The 15,196-nt window shown below is 41.1% G+C and overlaps 1 protein-coding gene across 2 annotated transcripts in view; it reads right to left on the bottom strand.

The window, feature by feature from the left end:
• Nucleotides 1-15,196, bottom strand: part of LOC115658063 (SLAIN motif-containing protein-like) — a 69,607-nt gene continuing 54,411 nt past the window's right edge. Inside the window, exons 6-10 of one of the 2 annotated variants that reach the window (XM_030576543.1) lie at nt 12,976-13,293; nt 12,609-12,746; nt 12,297-12,356; nt 10,341-10,662; nt 1-2,016 (exon numbers count right to left, since the gene is read on the bottom strand). In XM_030576543.1, the coding sequence (XP_030432403.1) occupies nt 1,950-2,016; nt 10,341-10,662; nt 12,297-12,356; nt 12,609-12,746; nt 12,976-13,293 (905 nt within the window). In that variant the 3' untranslated portion in view covers nt 1-1,949. The remainder of the gene's footprint in view (nt 2,017-10,340; nt 10,663-12,296; nt 12,357-12,608; nt 12,747-12,975; nt 13,294-15,196) is intronic. The other variant, XM_030576544.1, reaches the window with a different exon arrangement.

Here is a 15,196-nt window from a genome sequence, read left to right as displayed (position 1 = left end):
TGACTGAAGGATTACAAAAGCTGTTTTATAGTGACTGAGCTCCATACAGTTTAACAAAGAAAAGGTTAAATAGTGATCTGATTAGTGTACAAATATTTACAGGGGGAAAAAATATTTAAGGCTCTTCCATCTAGCAGAGAAATGTATAACCATCCAATGTCTGGAAATTGAAGCTAGGCAAATTTGGACTGGAACTAATGTGCACATTTAACAGTGAATGCAATTAACCAAGTGTCATGGATGTTTAAAATTAAGAGTGGGTGTTTCTCTAAAGCTGTACTCTCAGAATTATTTTGGAAGTGTTCTAACCTGACAACCTGTAAACACAGGCAATAAGATTATCATAATGATCCCTTCTGGCCTTGGAAGCTATATGCTTCTGAAGTTTATCATAGTCATCACGCTCTGCCATTAGGGTTGATTCCTGCAGAAACAGTAGGAGAGAATGATTCCAGGCCCTCATTTTGTTAACTTTTCCTTTGCAAAGAACCTGGACCTGTGTTTCTTTAAAGTTTTCTAAAATCACATTCCAATTGATTTGAGGCTCCAGAGTGTGTGTAAATGTAGCATCAATTTTAATCTACCTATATGTAATTACTCAAAAGCCTGTAATGCAAATAATAAACAGAAGAAGTGTTCTGTAGTGGTAAACCTACATGTTTCTGAAAGTAAGTACTGAGATCTAAAAGTGAATATTTTGTCCCTCTGCCCATTAAGTTTTTTTATAAAAATATTACCACAAAGTTCAGTAGTTAAAGGCATATCTAGTTTCAGCAACTTAACATTTTTTATTAAACTACACTATCAAATCACATTGATGGCAGGGAGAACATCACTGAGTTCTATTACCAGTACATATTTCAGAAAATATGATTGAATCAGTGGCCTCCATAGTTTGCCGAGGATGGGGACTCATTTTGAACAGATTCCTTCGTATGAAAAAATGGCAGTAGAAAAGTTTTTTTTATACAAAACCAGTAAAAGGGCAATTGTTACTGAATGGGTAAAGTAGATCATGGAGGGAATCACTTCAGGTGCAATAGCTTCTCTCCAGTATACAACGGGAGGCCATTCAGATCCAGACTCACCTGTAGTAGTTCAGCTTACCAAGGTTTGGTATTTCCTAGAGAAGTTATGGAACACAGCAAATACTGAAATTTGATAGTTTTTAAGTAGCAACTACTGAAGTGTGACTGCCTGTTCATAAACCCACACAAATATTGTGTACTACTCCTTCATTTGTGAACTTACATGTGGTGATGCGCACACTAATACAAATGTCTTTTTGAACTGTACTAAGTTATAAAAAGCTGCTTCATCTTCTAGAACAAACATTAATAGAAAGTTGCAGAGAAGAAACATTCTATACAGGAACAAGTAAAAAAAAACTTTGAACTTCAGGCAAAAGTTAATTACACCAGGTGAATTTAAAAAACACAATCAAACCTCATTTTCTAACATCTATACAACTATTTTTCTAATCTCCAAACCACTGCTTAGCAACAAGGAAGCACAGTGGGTTAAAATTTCTTGATGGCACAGACATTACCACCTATGCCCTTCCAAGCACATTTTCCCATGAACAGATCATATTGTATCTAAGTCAACATCTCTTCCAACAACACACTGCTGATCTAGTAGATAGTTGTACTAGAGATACACAGGTCAGCGTCAACCAGTCTTCATCTGATGTTTTTCAGACTTCAGTAGTATATTCTGAACAGTAGGAATACAGTAAAGAAAAAGCTGTCTATTTCTACTAGTAAGAGACCAAACTCTTTGCAAAATAAATGAAGGGAAGGGGGTAATTTGCATTCAAAAGATAGGGAAACAGTCCTATGTGATAAGTCTGGGGCAAGGCATATTTTAAAATAATGTTCTCATGCCCAGCCAGCTGGGGGTATGCTTCATACAGATGTTTGACAGTTTATCAGCTTCTTTGAGTTGGCTTAGTAACACCCATCCTTCCAGGAATCATCAGCAGTTGTCTGACTGGTCTTCGCTGACTGAAGAAATCTATTTTAAAAACACAAAAAAGCCAACACATCAGACAGTCTGATGCAGTGGGGGACATTTAAAAAAAAAAACAGCAAGAAATGAAATGCTCATTAAAGCATAAGAAACATGCTCCAAGAAACACATTAGTGCTCTAAGCCTTGAGAATGAATGGTGATATTTTTGCTTTTACAAAATCCATCTATCACAGAATTTTATCACCTGCCCTACAGTCATGTCTTACAGTCCATAGTTCCCTGTTACACTCACATCCATGAATACCAACTATTAAAGCCAGTCTTGTATTCTGTGGCACGCAAGTGCAAGAGACAGGAAACTCTGCAGCAGGCTCAGGTAATGTTGAAAAAGGCTTTAAAGGCAGACATAATAGCAGCCATGGTCCATCTAACCCAGTATCTTGTTTTCCAACAGGGGCCAGTACTAGTGGCAGATTTAGAGTTAGTGGGGCCTTGTGCTCAGCTTCATTTTTGGGGCCCTTCCTTGGGACGCAGCCAAAAAAGAACACTCTCTCATCTCCCCTCACCCCCATTTTTCATTTTTTTCTTCATTCTCCTCCTATAAGTAATAAGAAGTAAATGAAAATAAAGTGAAGTACCTTGATTGTTTTTGTAGTTTAACATTTTTCCACAGACCACTTGAAAAATCACTGAGGGTCTCACCTGACCATTTAATGATCTTTCCAAATACTGTTTGTATTAGCGAACTATTGTAAAGCACTTTGGATAAGAGTGCTTTATAAAAAAAAAAGTAAAAAAACATTGGGGTGTGGAGTCTGACCAGGACTTAGGGTGCGGGAGGGGGGTGCAGGGTCTGGGAGGAAGTTAAGGTGTAAGAGCAGTTGGGGTGCAGGGTCTGGCCAGGAGTTAGGGTGCAGGAGGGGGCTCAGGGCTGGGGCAGGTCTCATTTGGTGTGGGGGTTGCATGTGGGGAGAGGGTGCAGTAGTCAGGGAGGGTAGGGGACTGAGTGTGTCAGGGGGGTGCAGGAGTCAGTGCAGAAGGCTGGGATCATGGGGGTGTCTTTGGTCTGCCCTGCCCCGATTCCACTCCCTTCCCCAAAACCCCAACCCCACCTATTCTCTGCTTCCTCCCTCCTGGACTGCCAGCAAACAGCTGTTCGGCAGGGGGGAAGGTAATGCTGGGGGAGGGAGGGGCAGAAAAGTGGCACGCTCAGGGGAGGAGGTGGAGCACAAGGGGCAGAGCCTGCAGCAGGAGCCATTAGGACCAAACTTCGGCCCCCACAGCTGCCCAGCCCTGTGCCCCCCTGTCATTGGGGGCCCCCCATGCTAGGGCACCTTGTGTTTCACTGTAAATCTGCCTTCGGTTCATCCCCTCTGAAGCATCTGGTACTGGCCAAACAGGTAATCAAGTGATCCCCTTATCATCCAGTCCCAGATTCTGGCAGTTAGAGGCTTAGGATAACCCTCTTGACTAATAGCCACTGACAGACTTATCTTCCATAAACTTACCTAAATTTTTTTTTTACCCCAATTATGGTTTGGCCTCCACAACACCTCCAGCAACGCATTCCACAGGTTGACTGTGCATTGTGTGAAATAGTACTTTCTTTTGTTGGTTTTAAAATTGCTGCCTATTAAATTTCATTGAGTGATCCCTGGTGCTTGTGTTATGTGAAGGAGTGAACAACATGTCCTTATTTATTTTCTCCTCTATCAACATCAAAATTCAGACAATTGTGGGTTAATTTGTTACTTGTAACATCACCAACTGAAAGGTATCAGAGAAAAATATTTGTTCTACACACACACACACACACACACACACACACACACACACACACACACACACACCCTGATTAATTTAATTGTTTCTCTCATTGGTGTGAATTCCTCCACAACAGTAGAGAAAAAAGCCTATTATTTTTTAAGACACATTTTTAAAAAATTGTAAGTCTCAAAAATTAGTCAACAGGGATTTTGGGGCAGGCATAGTACCCAGGAAATTGCAGGGTAGGGACATGGCAGAAGTGTTACTTTACTTTGGTTGGGATTTTTTAAAAGGACTCCGCATTGGCTACAGTGGAAGAAGAATTAGACCAACAGTAAAACTCCCAAGTTACCCTTTAAGGATAAGCTTGGGTAATATTATCAGTACAGTAGCCTAACAATTTTAGGGTAAGAGGTGAATTCTGTTGCAATTTCAACAGCTGCAGGATCAGAACTCATGGAGGCCCTGGTTAAATTATATAAATTAAGATTATATAATATTCCATTTTAATGTTCCAGTTGTATTTTGGTTTTCATTCACATGTGAATGCTATTCTCCATTCTATCTCTGCTTCATGTGAGAGAAAGATTACAAACACACAAAACTTGCCAGCTCAGTTCTTTTGAGACATGGGGCCAGACTATCCATTGCCCTATACTTTATATAGCCATTTACACCAGTGCAGAATGGGAATAACACTACTCAGTCAGAATGGTAGCATTTTACACCCACTTTGCACTGGTGTAAATGGCTACAAAAGATTCAGAATAATGGAGAAATCAGGCCACCCAAAGGCTATTTTGGATTTTAATACCTTCCCAGTTAATAAGAACAGACTGGCACAGGAAACCAGGAGAGAAGTAAGAAAGTTACCAGTATTGCAGCACTTGTTTTGAGGGAAACACTTTTCAGGATTATGAAGACACTTTAAATGTTAAAGTATTTTTAATGTAGGGCCTACATTTAACCTTAGTGTCCCATTAAGCAAGATAAAAAGCTATTTTAAAAATGTGAGCTTTCCACTGAGGAGAGAACACGTTAGTGATGACCCCAGCTTCACCCTTCATCAGGGAAATGTTGTGGTCTAGTCAGTGGATAGAATAGCTTGGAGTAAAGAGATCTGAGTTCTCTTCCTTGCTCTAGCCACTGACTCAGTGATGCTCAGCAAATTATTTCACCTCTACTTGTGAAATGTGTAAATTAAGCTGATCCCAACTCCAACTGAAGTCACTATGTCACATCACAAAGTGAAGGAAGAATCTATTTGATTTTCTGCCATCCATAGAATTCTCTCAAGCATTGCTCCCTGCAGTAATAATTACTAAGGAGAGTTTGTCAGGTTACTACTCAAAAGGAAATTTGCACGGGCAGAAATAGGACAAATAGCTGACTTCCCTGTTTATCTTTTTGGTGCCAGGAGATATTATTTCCCCCAACATAATATGCACACTCATTTTGTATTATTGCTAATAGTGAAATTTAGGGCCCAGCTGCTCTGAGGCATTAAACCTATCCCTTGCTTTCCCCCAGTTGTGTGGCTCTTTAAGAAGTTTCCCAAGTGGCATATATGTACAAAAGAGATTTGTTAAAATTAGGGTTGTCAAACGATTAAAAAAAATAATTGTGATTAATCGCACTGTTAATAACAGAATACCATTTATTTAAATATATTCGGATGTTTTCTACATTTTCAAATGTATTGATTTCAATTACAACACAGAATACAAAGTATACAGACCTCACTTTATATTTATTTTTTATTACAAGAATTTGCACTGTAAAAACAAAATAGTATTTTTCAGTTCATCTAATACAAGTACTGCAGTGCAATCTCTTTATCATGAAAGTTGAACTTACAAATGTAGAATTATATACAAAAAAACCTGCATTCAAAAATAAAATAATGTAAAATTTTAGAGCCTGCATGTCTACTCAGTCCTACTTCTTGTTAAGCCAATTGCTCAAACAAATTTGTCTACATTTGCAGGAGATACTACTGCCCAGTTCTTGCTGACAATATCACCTGCCAGTGAGAACAGGAGTTCTCATGGCACTGGTGTAGCCGGAATTGCAAGATATTTACATGCCAGATGCACTAAAGATTCATATGTGCCTTCATACTTCAACCACCATTCTAATGGACAAGCATCCATGCTGATGACAGGTTCTGCTCAAAAAGAATCCAAAGAAGTGCAGACTGACGCAAGTTCATTTTCATTATCTGAGTCAGATGCCACCAGCAGAAGGTTGATTTTCTTTTTTGGTGGTTCAGGTTCTGTAGTTTCCGCATTGTAGTGTTGCTCTTTTAAGACTTCTGAAAGCACGCTCTAGACCTCATCTCTCTCAGATTTTGGCAGGCACTTCAGATTCTTAAACCTTGGGTCGAGTGCTGTAGCTATCTTTAGAAATCTCACATTGGTACCACCTTTGTGTTCTGTCAAATCTGCAGTGACAGTGTTCTTAAAATGAACAACACGTGTCATCTGAGAATGGTATAACATGAAATATTATAAAAAACAGAGCAGGGGACATACAATTCTTCCCAGAAGAGTTCAGTCACAAATTTAATTAATGCATTATTTTTTTAACGAGCGACATCAGCATGGAAGCATGTCCTCTGGAATGATAGCCAAAGCATGACGGGGCATATGAATGTTTAGCATATCTGGCACATAAATACCTTGCAATGCTGGCTACAAAAGTGCCATGCAAGTGCCTGTTCTCACTTTCTGGTGACACTGTAAATAAGAAGAGGGCAGCATAATCTCCTGTAAATGTAAACAAACTTGTTTGTCTTAGCGATTGGCTGAACAAGAAGTAGGACTGAAGTTTTACATTGTTTTGTTTTTGAGTGTAGTTTATGTAACAAAAAACCAAACATTTGTAAGTTGCACTTTCACGACAAAGAGATTGCACTACAGTACTTGCATGAGGTGAACTGAAAAATACTCTATCATTTTTACAGTGCAAATATTTGTAATAAAAAATATATACTTTGATTTCAATTACAACACCGAATTATATATAAAAATGTAGAAAAACATCCAAAATAATTAGTAAATTTCAATTAATAATTCTATTGTTTAACAGTGCAATTAAAACTGTGATTAATTTTTTTGAGTTAATTGCGTGAGTTAACTGCAATTAATCGACAGCCCTAGTTAAAATATTTTCAGTCAGCTTTACTTTTCAAATCACTCTTCAGTGCATGTCATAACTATAAAGGGAAGGGTAACAACCCTCCTGTATACAATTCTATAAAACCCCTCCTGGCCAGAGGCACCAAAATCCTTATACCTGTAAAGGGTTAAGAAGCTCAGGTAACCTGGCTGACACCTGACCCAAAGGACCAATAAGGGGACACTTTTCACTAGGAGGGGGGTGAAGCACTGGAATGGGTTGCCTAAGGAGGTGGTAGAATCTCCTTTCTTAGAAGTTTTTAAGGTCAGGCTTGACAAAGCCCTGGCTGAGATGATTTAGTTGGTGTTGGTCCTGCTTTGAGCAGGAGGTTGGACTAGATGATCTCCTGAGGTCCCTTCCAACCCTGATGTTCTATGATTCTAAGGTATTTTCAAATCTTGCGGGAGGGAGGGATGGAAGGCTGTTTGTGCTCTTTGTTTTTGGGTGGTGTTCGCTCTTGGGACTAAAAGGGACCAGACATCAATCCATGTTCTCCAAATCTTTCTGCACAAGTCTCTCATATTTCAAACTAGTAACTAACAGCCAGGCAAGGCGTGTTAGTTTTATCTTTGTGTTCTCAACTTGTAAATGTTCCTTTGCTAGAGGGAGGTTTATCCCTGTTTTGCTGTAACTTTGAATCTGATTACCCTGTAAAGTTACTTCCATCCTGATTTTACAGAGATAAACTTTACCTTTTCTTTTAATAAAATCCTTCTTTTAAGAACCTGATTGATTTTTCATTGTTTTAAGATCCAAGGGTTTTGGATCTGTGTTCACCAGAACTAATTGGTGAGAGTACTCTCAAGCCTACCCAGGAAAAGGAGTGTAAGGACTTTGAGGGGAGGAATTAGTCTCAAATCTGCCCAAGAAAGGGGAGGTTAGGGACTTGGGAAATATTTGGGGGAAGGCAGAATTCCAAGTGGCTCTCCCCTAAGATTTGGAACACGCTTGGTGGTAGCAGCTTACTGTTTACCTAAGCTGGTAAATAAGCTTAGGGGGTCTTTCATGCGGGTACCCACATCTGTATCCTAGAGTTCAGAGTGGGGAAGGAACCCCGACAGGTGAACAAGTAAATTATCTGTTTTTTGATTTGCAGTCATACCTTGGTCAAGAGCCTTTGACCTTGCAAGCTAAGCAAGGTCAGGCCTGGTCAAAATATTTTTTGAACTCTAAGATTTACAAAAAGGCAGTAGAAGTAATACAAGTGATTCAGCAAGTGCAATTCTTCCATCTAACTATCAAATGAAGTAGTTCTCCAGAAAGATTCTTGGGCACCATGCTGCTGGTGTAGTCACTCAGGAAACAGACAAGACCTCTAGTCGGTTGGGAACATTAGTAATCTCAATGCATTTTTTGAGGGAGGAGTGAGTATTGTCAAATTGACCAAATTTCATTTTCTTTTTTAAAGTTTAATTCCACCCATCTGAATTCTTTGCTTTTGGATACAGTCTTGAGTAAGAGGTGGTGCATAAGCTGCCCTACTCCAGTAGTAATCTTGGAAGAGGCTACTTCAGACAACTCCCTCCCAGCTTTCCCCTTGCTAGGAGTATGGGGGAGGTTGGGTACAGATATTTTGTTAGCCTATGCCAACAGCAAAATTATGGTTCACCATGCTGGCTCAGCTGTACTGGCCAGCATGGTGAGAGCAGAGGCAAGGCGTCACTCTTTCTTTTCCATCCTGGAGGTGTATGAGGGGATTCTTACTTCCCTATACAGGCACATATGCAAAGTCAAAATCTAGTGGTTATCTTTATCTGAATTACCATATTCTTTGCTACTTATCTGGATGTCAGCTTTTTGAGGTACTTAATAGCCCCCATTTCTACCCCACAATGCACCTGTGAGTTAAAGCATTAAGAGAAATCAGGAAATAGACATTCCAATTTTAAAGATGATAAATTGAGGCAGAGAAACTGAATGACTTGGGCGAGGTCACACAGGAAGTCTGTGGCAGAGCAGGAAAGCTTGGCTCAATTCCCTAAGTGCCAGGTTAGTCCCCTAATCAATGAACCATCCTCCTCTCCAGAGAACTGTATTTTCGTGATGTCTGAAGCAATTATTATCTCAAAGGCCTTTGTGACCCTGGGCAAATCACAATCTCTCTGGGCTCTGTTTTCCTTACCCGGCCTTTGTTAAATGCTTTGCAATTCTATAGTGCCTTTCATTTAAAGCTCTCAAAGCATTAGAACACTTTATAATTCTGTAAAACAATATGATGCATGTCAATGGCACTATATCTATCAGTAAATACATAGTTTTTTTTCCTCTGAGGCATAGAGATTTAGTGACCAACTTACAAATTCCATCTGCAATTACTTAAACTAAAATGGCTTCAAGGAGAACCTATGATTAGTGTATCTCAATCAATCTACATAAGTCTGGGACCTGGAAGTCAAGCCATGTTTTCTAGTTTGTGCTTTAAAAGTCATTTTGACCCAACTGAGGAGTTTAATAAGTATTGTTAGTTAAAGTGCATCTGAGGTTGTCATAAATATAAAGGGAAGGATAACCACCTTTCTGTATACAGTACTATAAAATCCCTTCTGGCCAGAGGCACAAAATCCTTTTACCTGTAAAAGGTTAAGAAGCTCAGGTCACCTAGCTGGCACCTGACCAAAAGGACCAATAAGAGGACAAGATATTTTCAAACCTGGGAAGGGGAAAAAGGCTTTGTTTTGTCTGTTCTTTGTCTGTCTGTTCTGTGTGCTTGCTGGAGACAGATCAAGAAAGCAAGCAATCCATCTCCATTAGTATTAGTAAGTATTAGCGAAGGAATGCATTAGCTTACTTTTATTTTGGCTTGTGATTTCCTTGTCTAAGAGGGAGGTTTATACCTGGTTTTGTAACTTTAAGGTTTTGCCTAGAGGTGAGATCCTCTGTGTTCCTGAGTCTTTTCTTATTCTATAAAGTACTTACCATCCTGATTTTACAGAGATAATTCTTTTACCTTTCAATTAAAAATTCTTCTTCTAAGAACCTGATTGATTTTTCATTGTTTTAAGATCCAAGAGTTTGGGTCTGTGTTCACCTGTACTAATTGGTGAGAATATTATTCTCAAGCCTGCCCAGGAAAAGGGTGTAGGGGCTTGGGGGAATATTTGGGGAAGGTAGGGCTCCAAGTAGCCCTCCCTAAATGTTTGTTTAAATCACTTGTGGTGGCAGTGTTACCTAATCCAAGGTACAAGGAAGGATTTGTGCCTTGGGGAGTTTTTAACCTAAGCTTAGGGTGTCTTCATCCGGGTCCCCACGTCTGTACCCTAAAGTTCAGAATGGGGAGGAAACCCTGACAGAGGTGAACGCCATTTTTACACAATTACTTTACAGATGTGAAATGCACTTCAACCACCACAGATGTCAATATTGTTGGCAAAATTTGTTAAGGTGCATTTAAATTTTTTTATGTTCATTTCAAGATCTTACCTCTTGGATGGCTGTATCAGCTTGCTCTTCGGAGTAGAAGTTCCTCCAACAGATGTTCGTGCTTTAACAGGTGAATTTTTGGCTCCGGTGGCCATACTATTGCTTCTTGTAGTAGAAGAACTGCTACTAGAAGATCCTGGACTGAGAGTTGAAGACTGTGGCTTTCGGACTCCACTTGCAGGAGTGGTGTAACTGGAAGCTTTTAGTGGCTGCCTTGGTGTCAACAGAGAGTTTGTGCATGACCCTGCTTTCATTGGCTGTCGGACCGTTAAGGGAGACTGGCCAGCACTAGAGGAATATCTGAGTTTACTGGGAGTCAGACCTAGATGTGAAGGGGTGGTGGTGGCCCCCCACAGGAGAGAGAGAAAGAGAAAAAAAAAGAAATAAGTTAGCAATACTGTCATAGAATCATAGAAGATTAGAGTTGGAAGAGTCCTCAAGAGGTCATCTAGTCCAATCCCCTGCTCAAAGCAGGACCCACCCCAACTAAATCATCCTAGCCAGGGATGATTTTAAGGAAGGAAATTCCACCACCTCCCTAGGTAACCCATTCCAGTGCTTCACCACCCTCCTAATGAAATAGTTTTCCCTAATATGGAACCTAGACCTTCCCCACTGCAACTTAAGACCACTGCTCCTTGTTCTGTCCTCTGCCATCATTGGGAACAGCCTAGCTCCATCCTCTTTGGAACCCCCCTTCAGGTAGCTGAAGGCTGCTATTAAATCCCCCCTCATTCTTCTCTTCTGCAGACTAAGCAAGCCCAGTTCCCTCAGCCTCTCCTCATAAGTCATGTGCCCCAGGCCCTAATGATTTTTGTTGCCCTCCACCGGACTCTCCAATTTGTCCACATCCTTCTAGAAGTTGGCAGCCCAAAACTAGACGCAATACTCCAGATGTGGCCTCACCAGTGACAAATAGAGAGAAATAATCACTTCCCTCGATCTGCTGGCAATGCTCCTACTAATATAGCGCAAGAAGCCATTAGCCTTCTTGGCACCAAGGCACACTGTTGACTCATATCCAGCTTCTCATCCATTGTAATTCCCAGGTCCTCTTCTGCAGAACTACTGCTTAGCCAGTCAGTCCCCAGCCTGTAGCCAGGCATAGGACTCTTCTGTCCTAAGTGCAGGTCTCTGCACTTGTCCTTGTTGAACCTCATCAGATTTCTTTTGGCCCCAATCCTCCAATTTGTCTAGGTCACTCTGGACCCTGTCCCTACCGTCTAGCATATGTACCTCTCCCCACAGCTTAATGTCATCCGCGAACTTTCTGAGGGTGCAATCCATCCCATCATTCAGATCATTAATGAAGATGTTGAACAAAAGCAGCCCAAGACCAGTCCCAATGCCAACTAGACATCAAGCCATTGATCACTACCCACTGAGCCCAACGATCTAGCCAGCTTTCTATACACCTTATGGTCCATTCATCCAATCCATAGTTCTTTAACTTGCTGGCAAGAATACTGTGGGAGACCATATCAGAAGATTTGCTAAAGTCAAGGTATATCACATCCGCCGCTTTCCCCATATCCACAGAGCCAGTCATCTCATCACAGAAGGCAATCAGGTTGGTCAGGCATGACTTGCCCTTGGTGAATCCATGTTGACTGTTCCTGATCACCTTCCTCTCCTCCAAGTGCTTCAAAATGGATTCCCTGAGGACCTGCTCCATGATTTTTCCAGGGACTGAGGTGAGGTTGACCAGTATGTAGTTCTTTGGGTTCTCCTTCTTCCCCTTTTTAAAGATGGGCATTATATTTGCCCTTTTCCAATTGTCCGTGACCTCCCCCAATTGCCTCGAGTTTTCAAAGATAATGGCCAATGGCTCTGCAATCACATCAGCCAATTTCCTCAGCACCCTTGGATACATTAGTTCCAGATCCATTGACTTGTGCATGTCCAGCTTTTCTAAAAAGTCTTTAACCCATTCTTTTGCCACTGAGGGCTGCTCACCTCCTCCCCATACTGTGCTACCCAGTGCAGCAGTTTGGGAGCTGATCTTGTCTGTGAAGACTGAGGCAAAAAAAAAAAAAAAAATTAGTACAAAAATACAGCCAGCTCTCCTGGACTCCTTTTCCCCTCATATTAGCCTTCCAGGGGATCCTGCCCAACAGTTCCCTGAGGGAGTCAAATTCTGTCCCTAGAATATTTTAAGATGCTGGGCCTTTTAAGAGCCTTAGAGCTGCAGTCAGGCAAATTAAGTTTAACTAAGAACAAAAATAATCATTTTGCCACTTCATTTGTAAAATGATAAAGTGAACTGACTTGTTGATGGTTGCTGAATTCTGGAAAGTCGGCTGCTGGGCACCTGCAAATCTGATTCCAGACTCCGACTGCTTCTTACAGATTCCAGTGATCGAAGGCTTGTCCTAGCCAGGTTAGGCATGCTGTGGCGCATTTCCTCTGAAATATGAATTTCCAATAGAATGTACATTATACAGTAATCATATTGCCTTCATTGTTTAGTCTATTCCTAGGAAATTGCACACTACCATTTTAAGTCAAAATAATAATAAAACAGAGCAAACATAACCAATTGCATGAGTAGTTTCCATGAAACAGCTAATCTTTCCCTAAATCACTTCCAAGCTATTTTTAATACATAGTATTGTAAAGTTTACAGCCAGCCTACCTTCGTTATTTGTGTATTTTAGTGGGTCTTGCATTGGACTCTGCACAGCTCTCCTTGGGGGTCGAATTCGAGAGGTTGTTGTCCTGCTGTAATCTGCACCTGAAGAAGGAGACTGGCAACGGGGGGAGCTGAGAGGAGATGGCGAGTACCTGTGAGCACTACGATAGGATAGCGAACAATCATAATCATCCTCATCCTCCAGACTATATGTATCAAACTCCTGGTCACTATAGGTGCCTCTCCTCAGAGAGTGAAGGGAAGCACTGGAACTGCGACGGGACACTGAAGCAGAACTTGAAGCATAGTCCTGGCGGAGACCTGGAAATGTGAAATATATGTCAGATTCACTATAATTTATTACAAACCATTTCCCTGCCATACCACAGTAGGGATTAAGAAGAGCTACTCTGACCAATAATTGATTTGGCTTCCCACAACAGGAAAAAATACAGTTACCTACCTTTTGTAACTGTTGTTCTTTGAGATGTATTGCTCATGCCCATTTCACTTGTGCATAATTGTCAGAGAGATTTGCCTTAGCGATATTTGGAGGGCTGGCTGGGGCACACCTTTGAGTGTCATGCTCATGCATCGGTATATTAGGCGCTTCCGTCCCTATGCACTCTCAGTTCCTTTTTACCGGCAACTCCAACAGAGGAGTAGGAGGGTGGGTAACAGAATGGACATGAGCAACACATTGAAGAAAAATAGTTACGGAAGGTAGGTAACTATTTTTTCTTCTTTGAGTGCTTGCTCATTTCGATTCCGTTCTAGGTGACTCACAAGCAGTATCTATGGAGGTGGGCTTGGTGTTCACAGCTAAGCGGCTTGCAGTACTGCCCTACCAAAGACAGCATCATCCCAGACCTGCTGGGTAAGTGCGTAGTGGGATGTAAACGTATGGATGAATGAACAGGTGGCCACCCTGCAGATGTCCTGGATAGGCACCTTGGCCAGAAAAGCTGCCAAAGAGGCCTGCGCCATGGTCAAGTGGGTGGTAACAATCACCACGGGCCACACCTTCACTTGATCATAGCAGAAGCGAAAGCAGGCAGTGATCCAAGTAGAAATTCTTTGATCGGATACAGGGCGACCTTTCATCCTGTCAACCACTGCAACAAACAATTGTGTCAACTTATGGAATGGCTTGGTCCTGTCGATGTAGAAGGCTAGAGCACTCCTAACGTCCAAGGAATGCAATTTATGCTCCTTCTCTGATTTATGGGGCTTTGGAAAAAAAGATTGGTAAGTAAATGTCCCGGCTTGAATGAAACTGAGAGATCACCCTGGGCAGGAAAGCCACGTTGTGGATATACTCGGAGACTTGACTTAAGCCAGCAGTTTATTCCATCACTGCTACAAGCCTGAATCAAGAACTTTGCCATTACTGTATGTAACTGATTCCTTTAACCAATTTTAACTCTCACGTCTCTTTCTATGAATAAACCTTTAAATTTTGGATACTAAAGGATTGGCACCAGCATGATTTTTGGGTAAGATCTAAGTTATATATTGACCTGAGTGTATGGCTGGTCCTTTGGGATCAAAAGAACCTATTATTTGATGAGACTGGTTGTAAAGAACCACTTATCTCTGAATCCAGTGTTTTTGGTGGTGATATAAGAACTGGAATGCCTGAGGAAACTGCCTTTATGTTTTCTTGTTAGCCAGTGTGGTGAAACAGGAGTTTACTTTTGTGGCTAGTTTGGTATAACTTACAAAAGAATAACCACCAGTTCTGAGTTGTTTGTGCCCTATTTTTCAGCGGTTCATCCTGATTTGGCATCCTCAGTTGTGACCCACTAAGGCACGGTTACAGTGGCATAGTCTGGTTAGGATCCACAGAACCAGGTCAATTAAGCTTTGGAACAGAACCCCACACTAATAAAATCTGAATTTTGACATTGAGAGTTTGAAAGGTTAAAGATCAGTGACGATCAGCCAGAAGGCATCAGCATAAGCAATGAAACTGCAAGCCCTGAGACAGCCTGTGTTTTGAACATGAATAGAAAATGGCTAAAATAAAGAAAGAAGCTTCTGAAAGAGAGAAATATGCCCATGCCAGGCATATGGAATGTCTGGCTGCTGAGGAGAGGGTTCATCAGATGCAACAAGAAACTGCCAGACTTGAGCTCCAAGTCAAAAAAGCAATGGAACAGCAGCAGAAACTGCATAATCTTGCAAGTCCAGTTTATAACAATGTTGGTATGTTGTGTTACTC

The sequence above is a fragment of the Gopherus evgoodei genome, chromosome 9 (genome assembly GCF_007399415.2).
Source record: "Gopherus evgoodei ecotype Sinaloan lineage chromosome 9, rGopEvg1_v1.p, whole genome shotgun sequence".
NCBI lineage: Eukaryota > Metazoa > Chordata > Testudines > Testudinidae > Gopherus > Gopherus evgoodei.
Note: the sequence above shows the minus strand (reverse complement) of the source record. Positions and strands in the feature narration are given on the sequence as shown.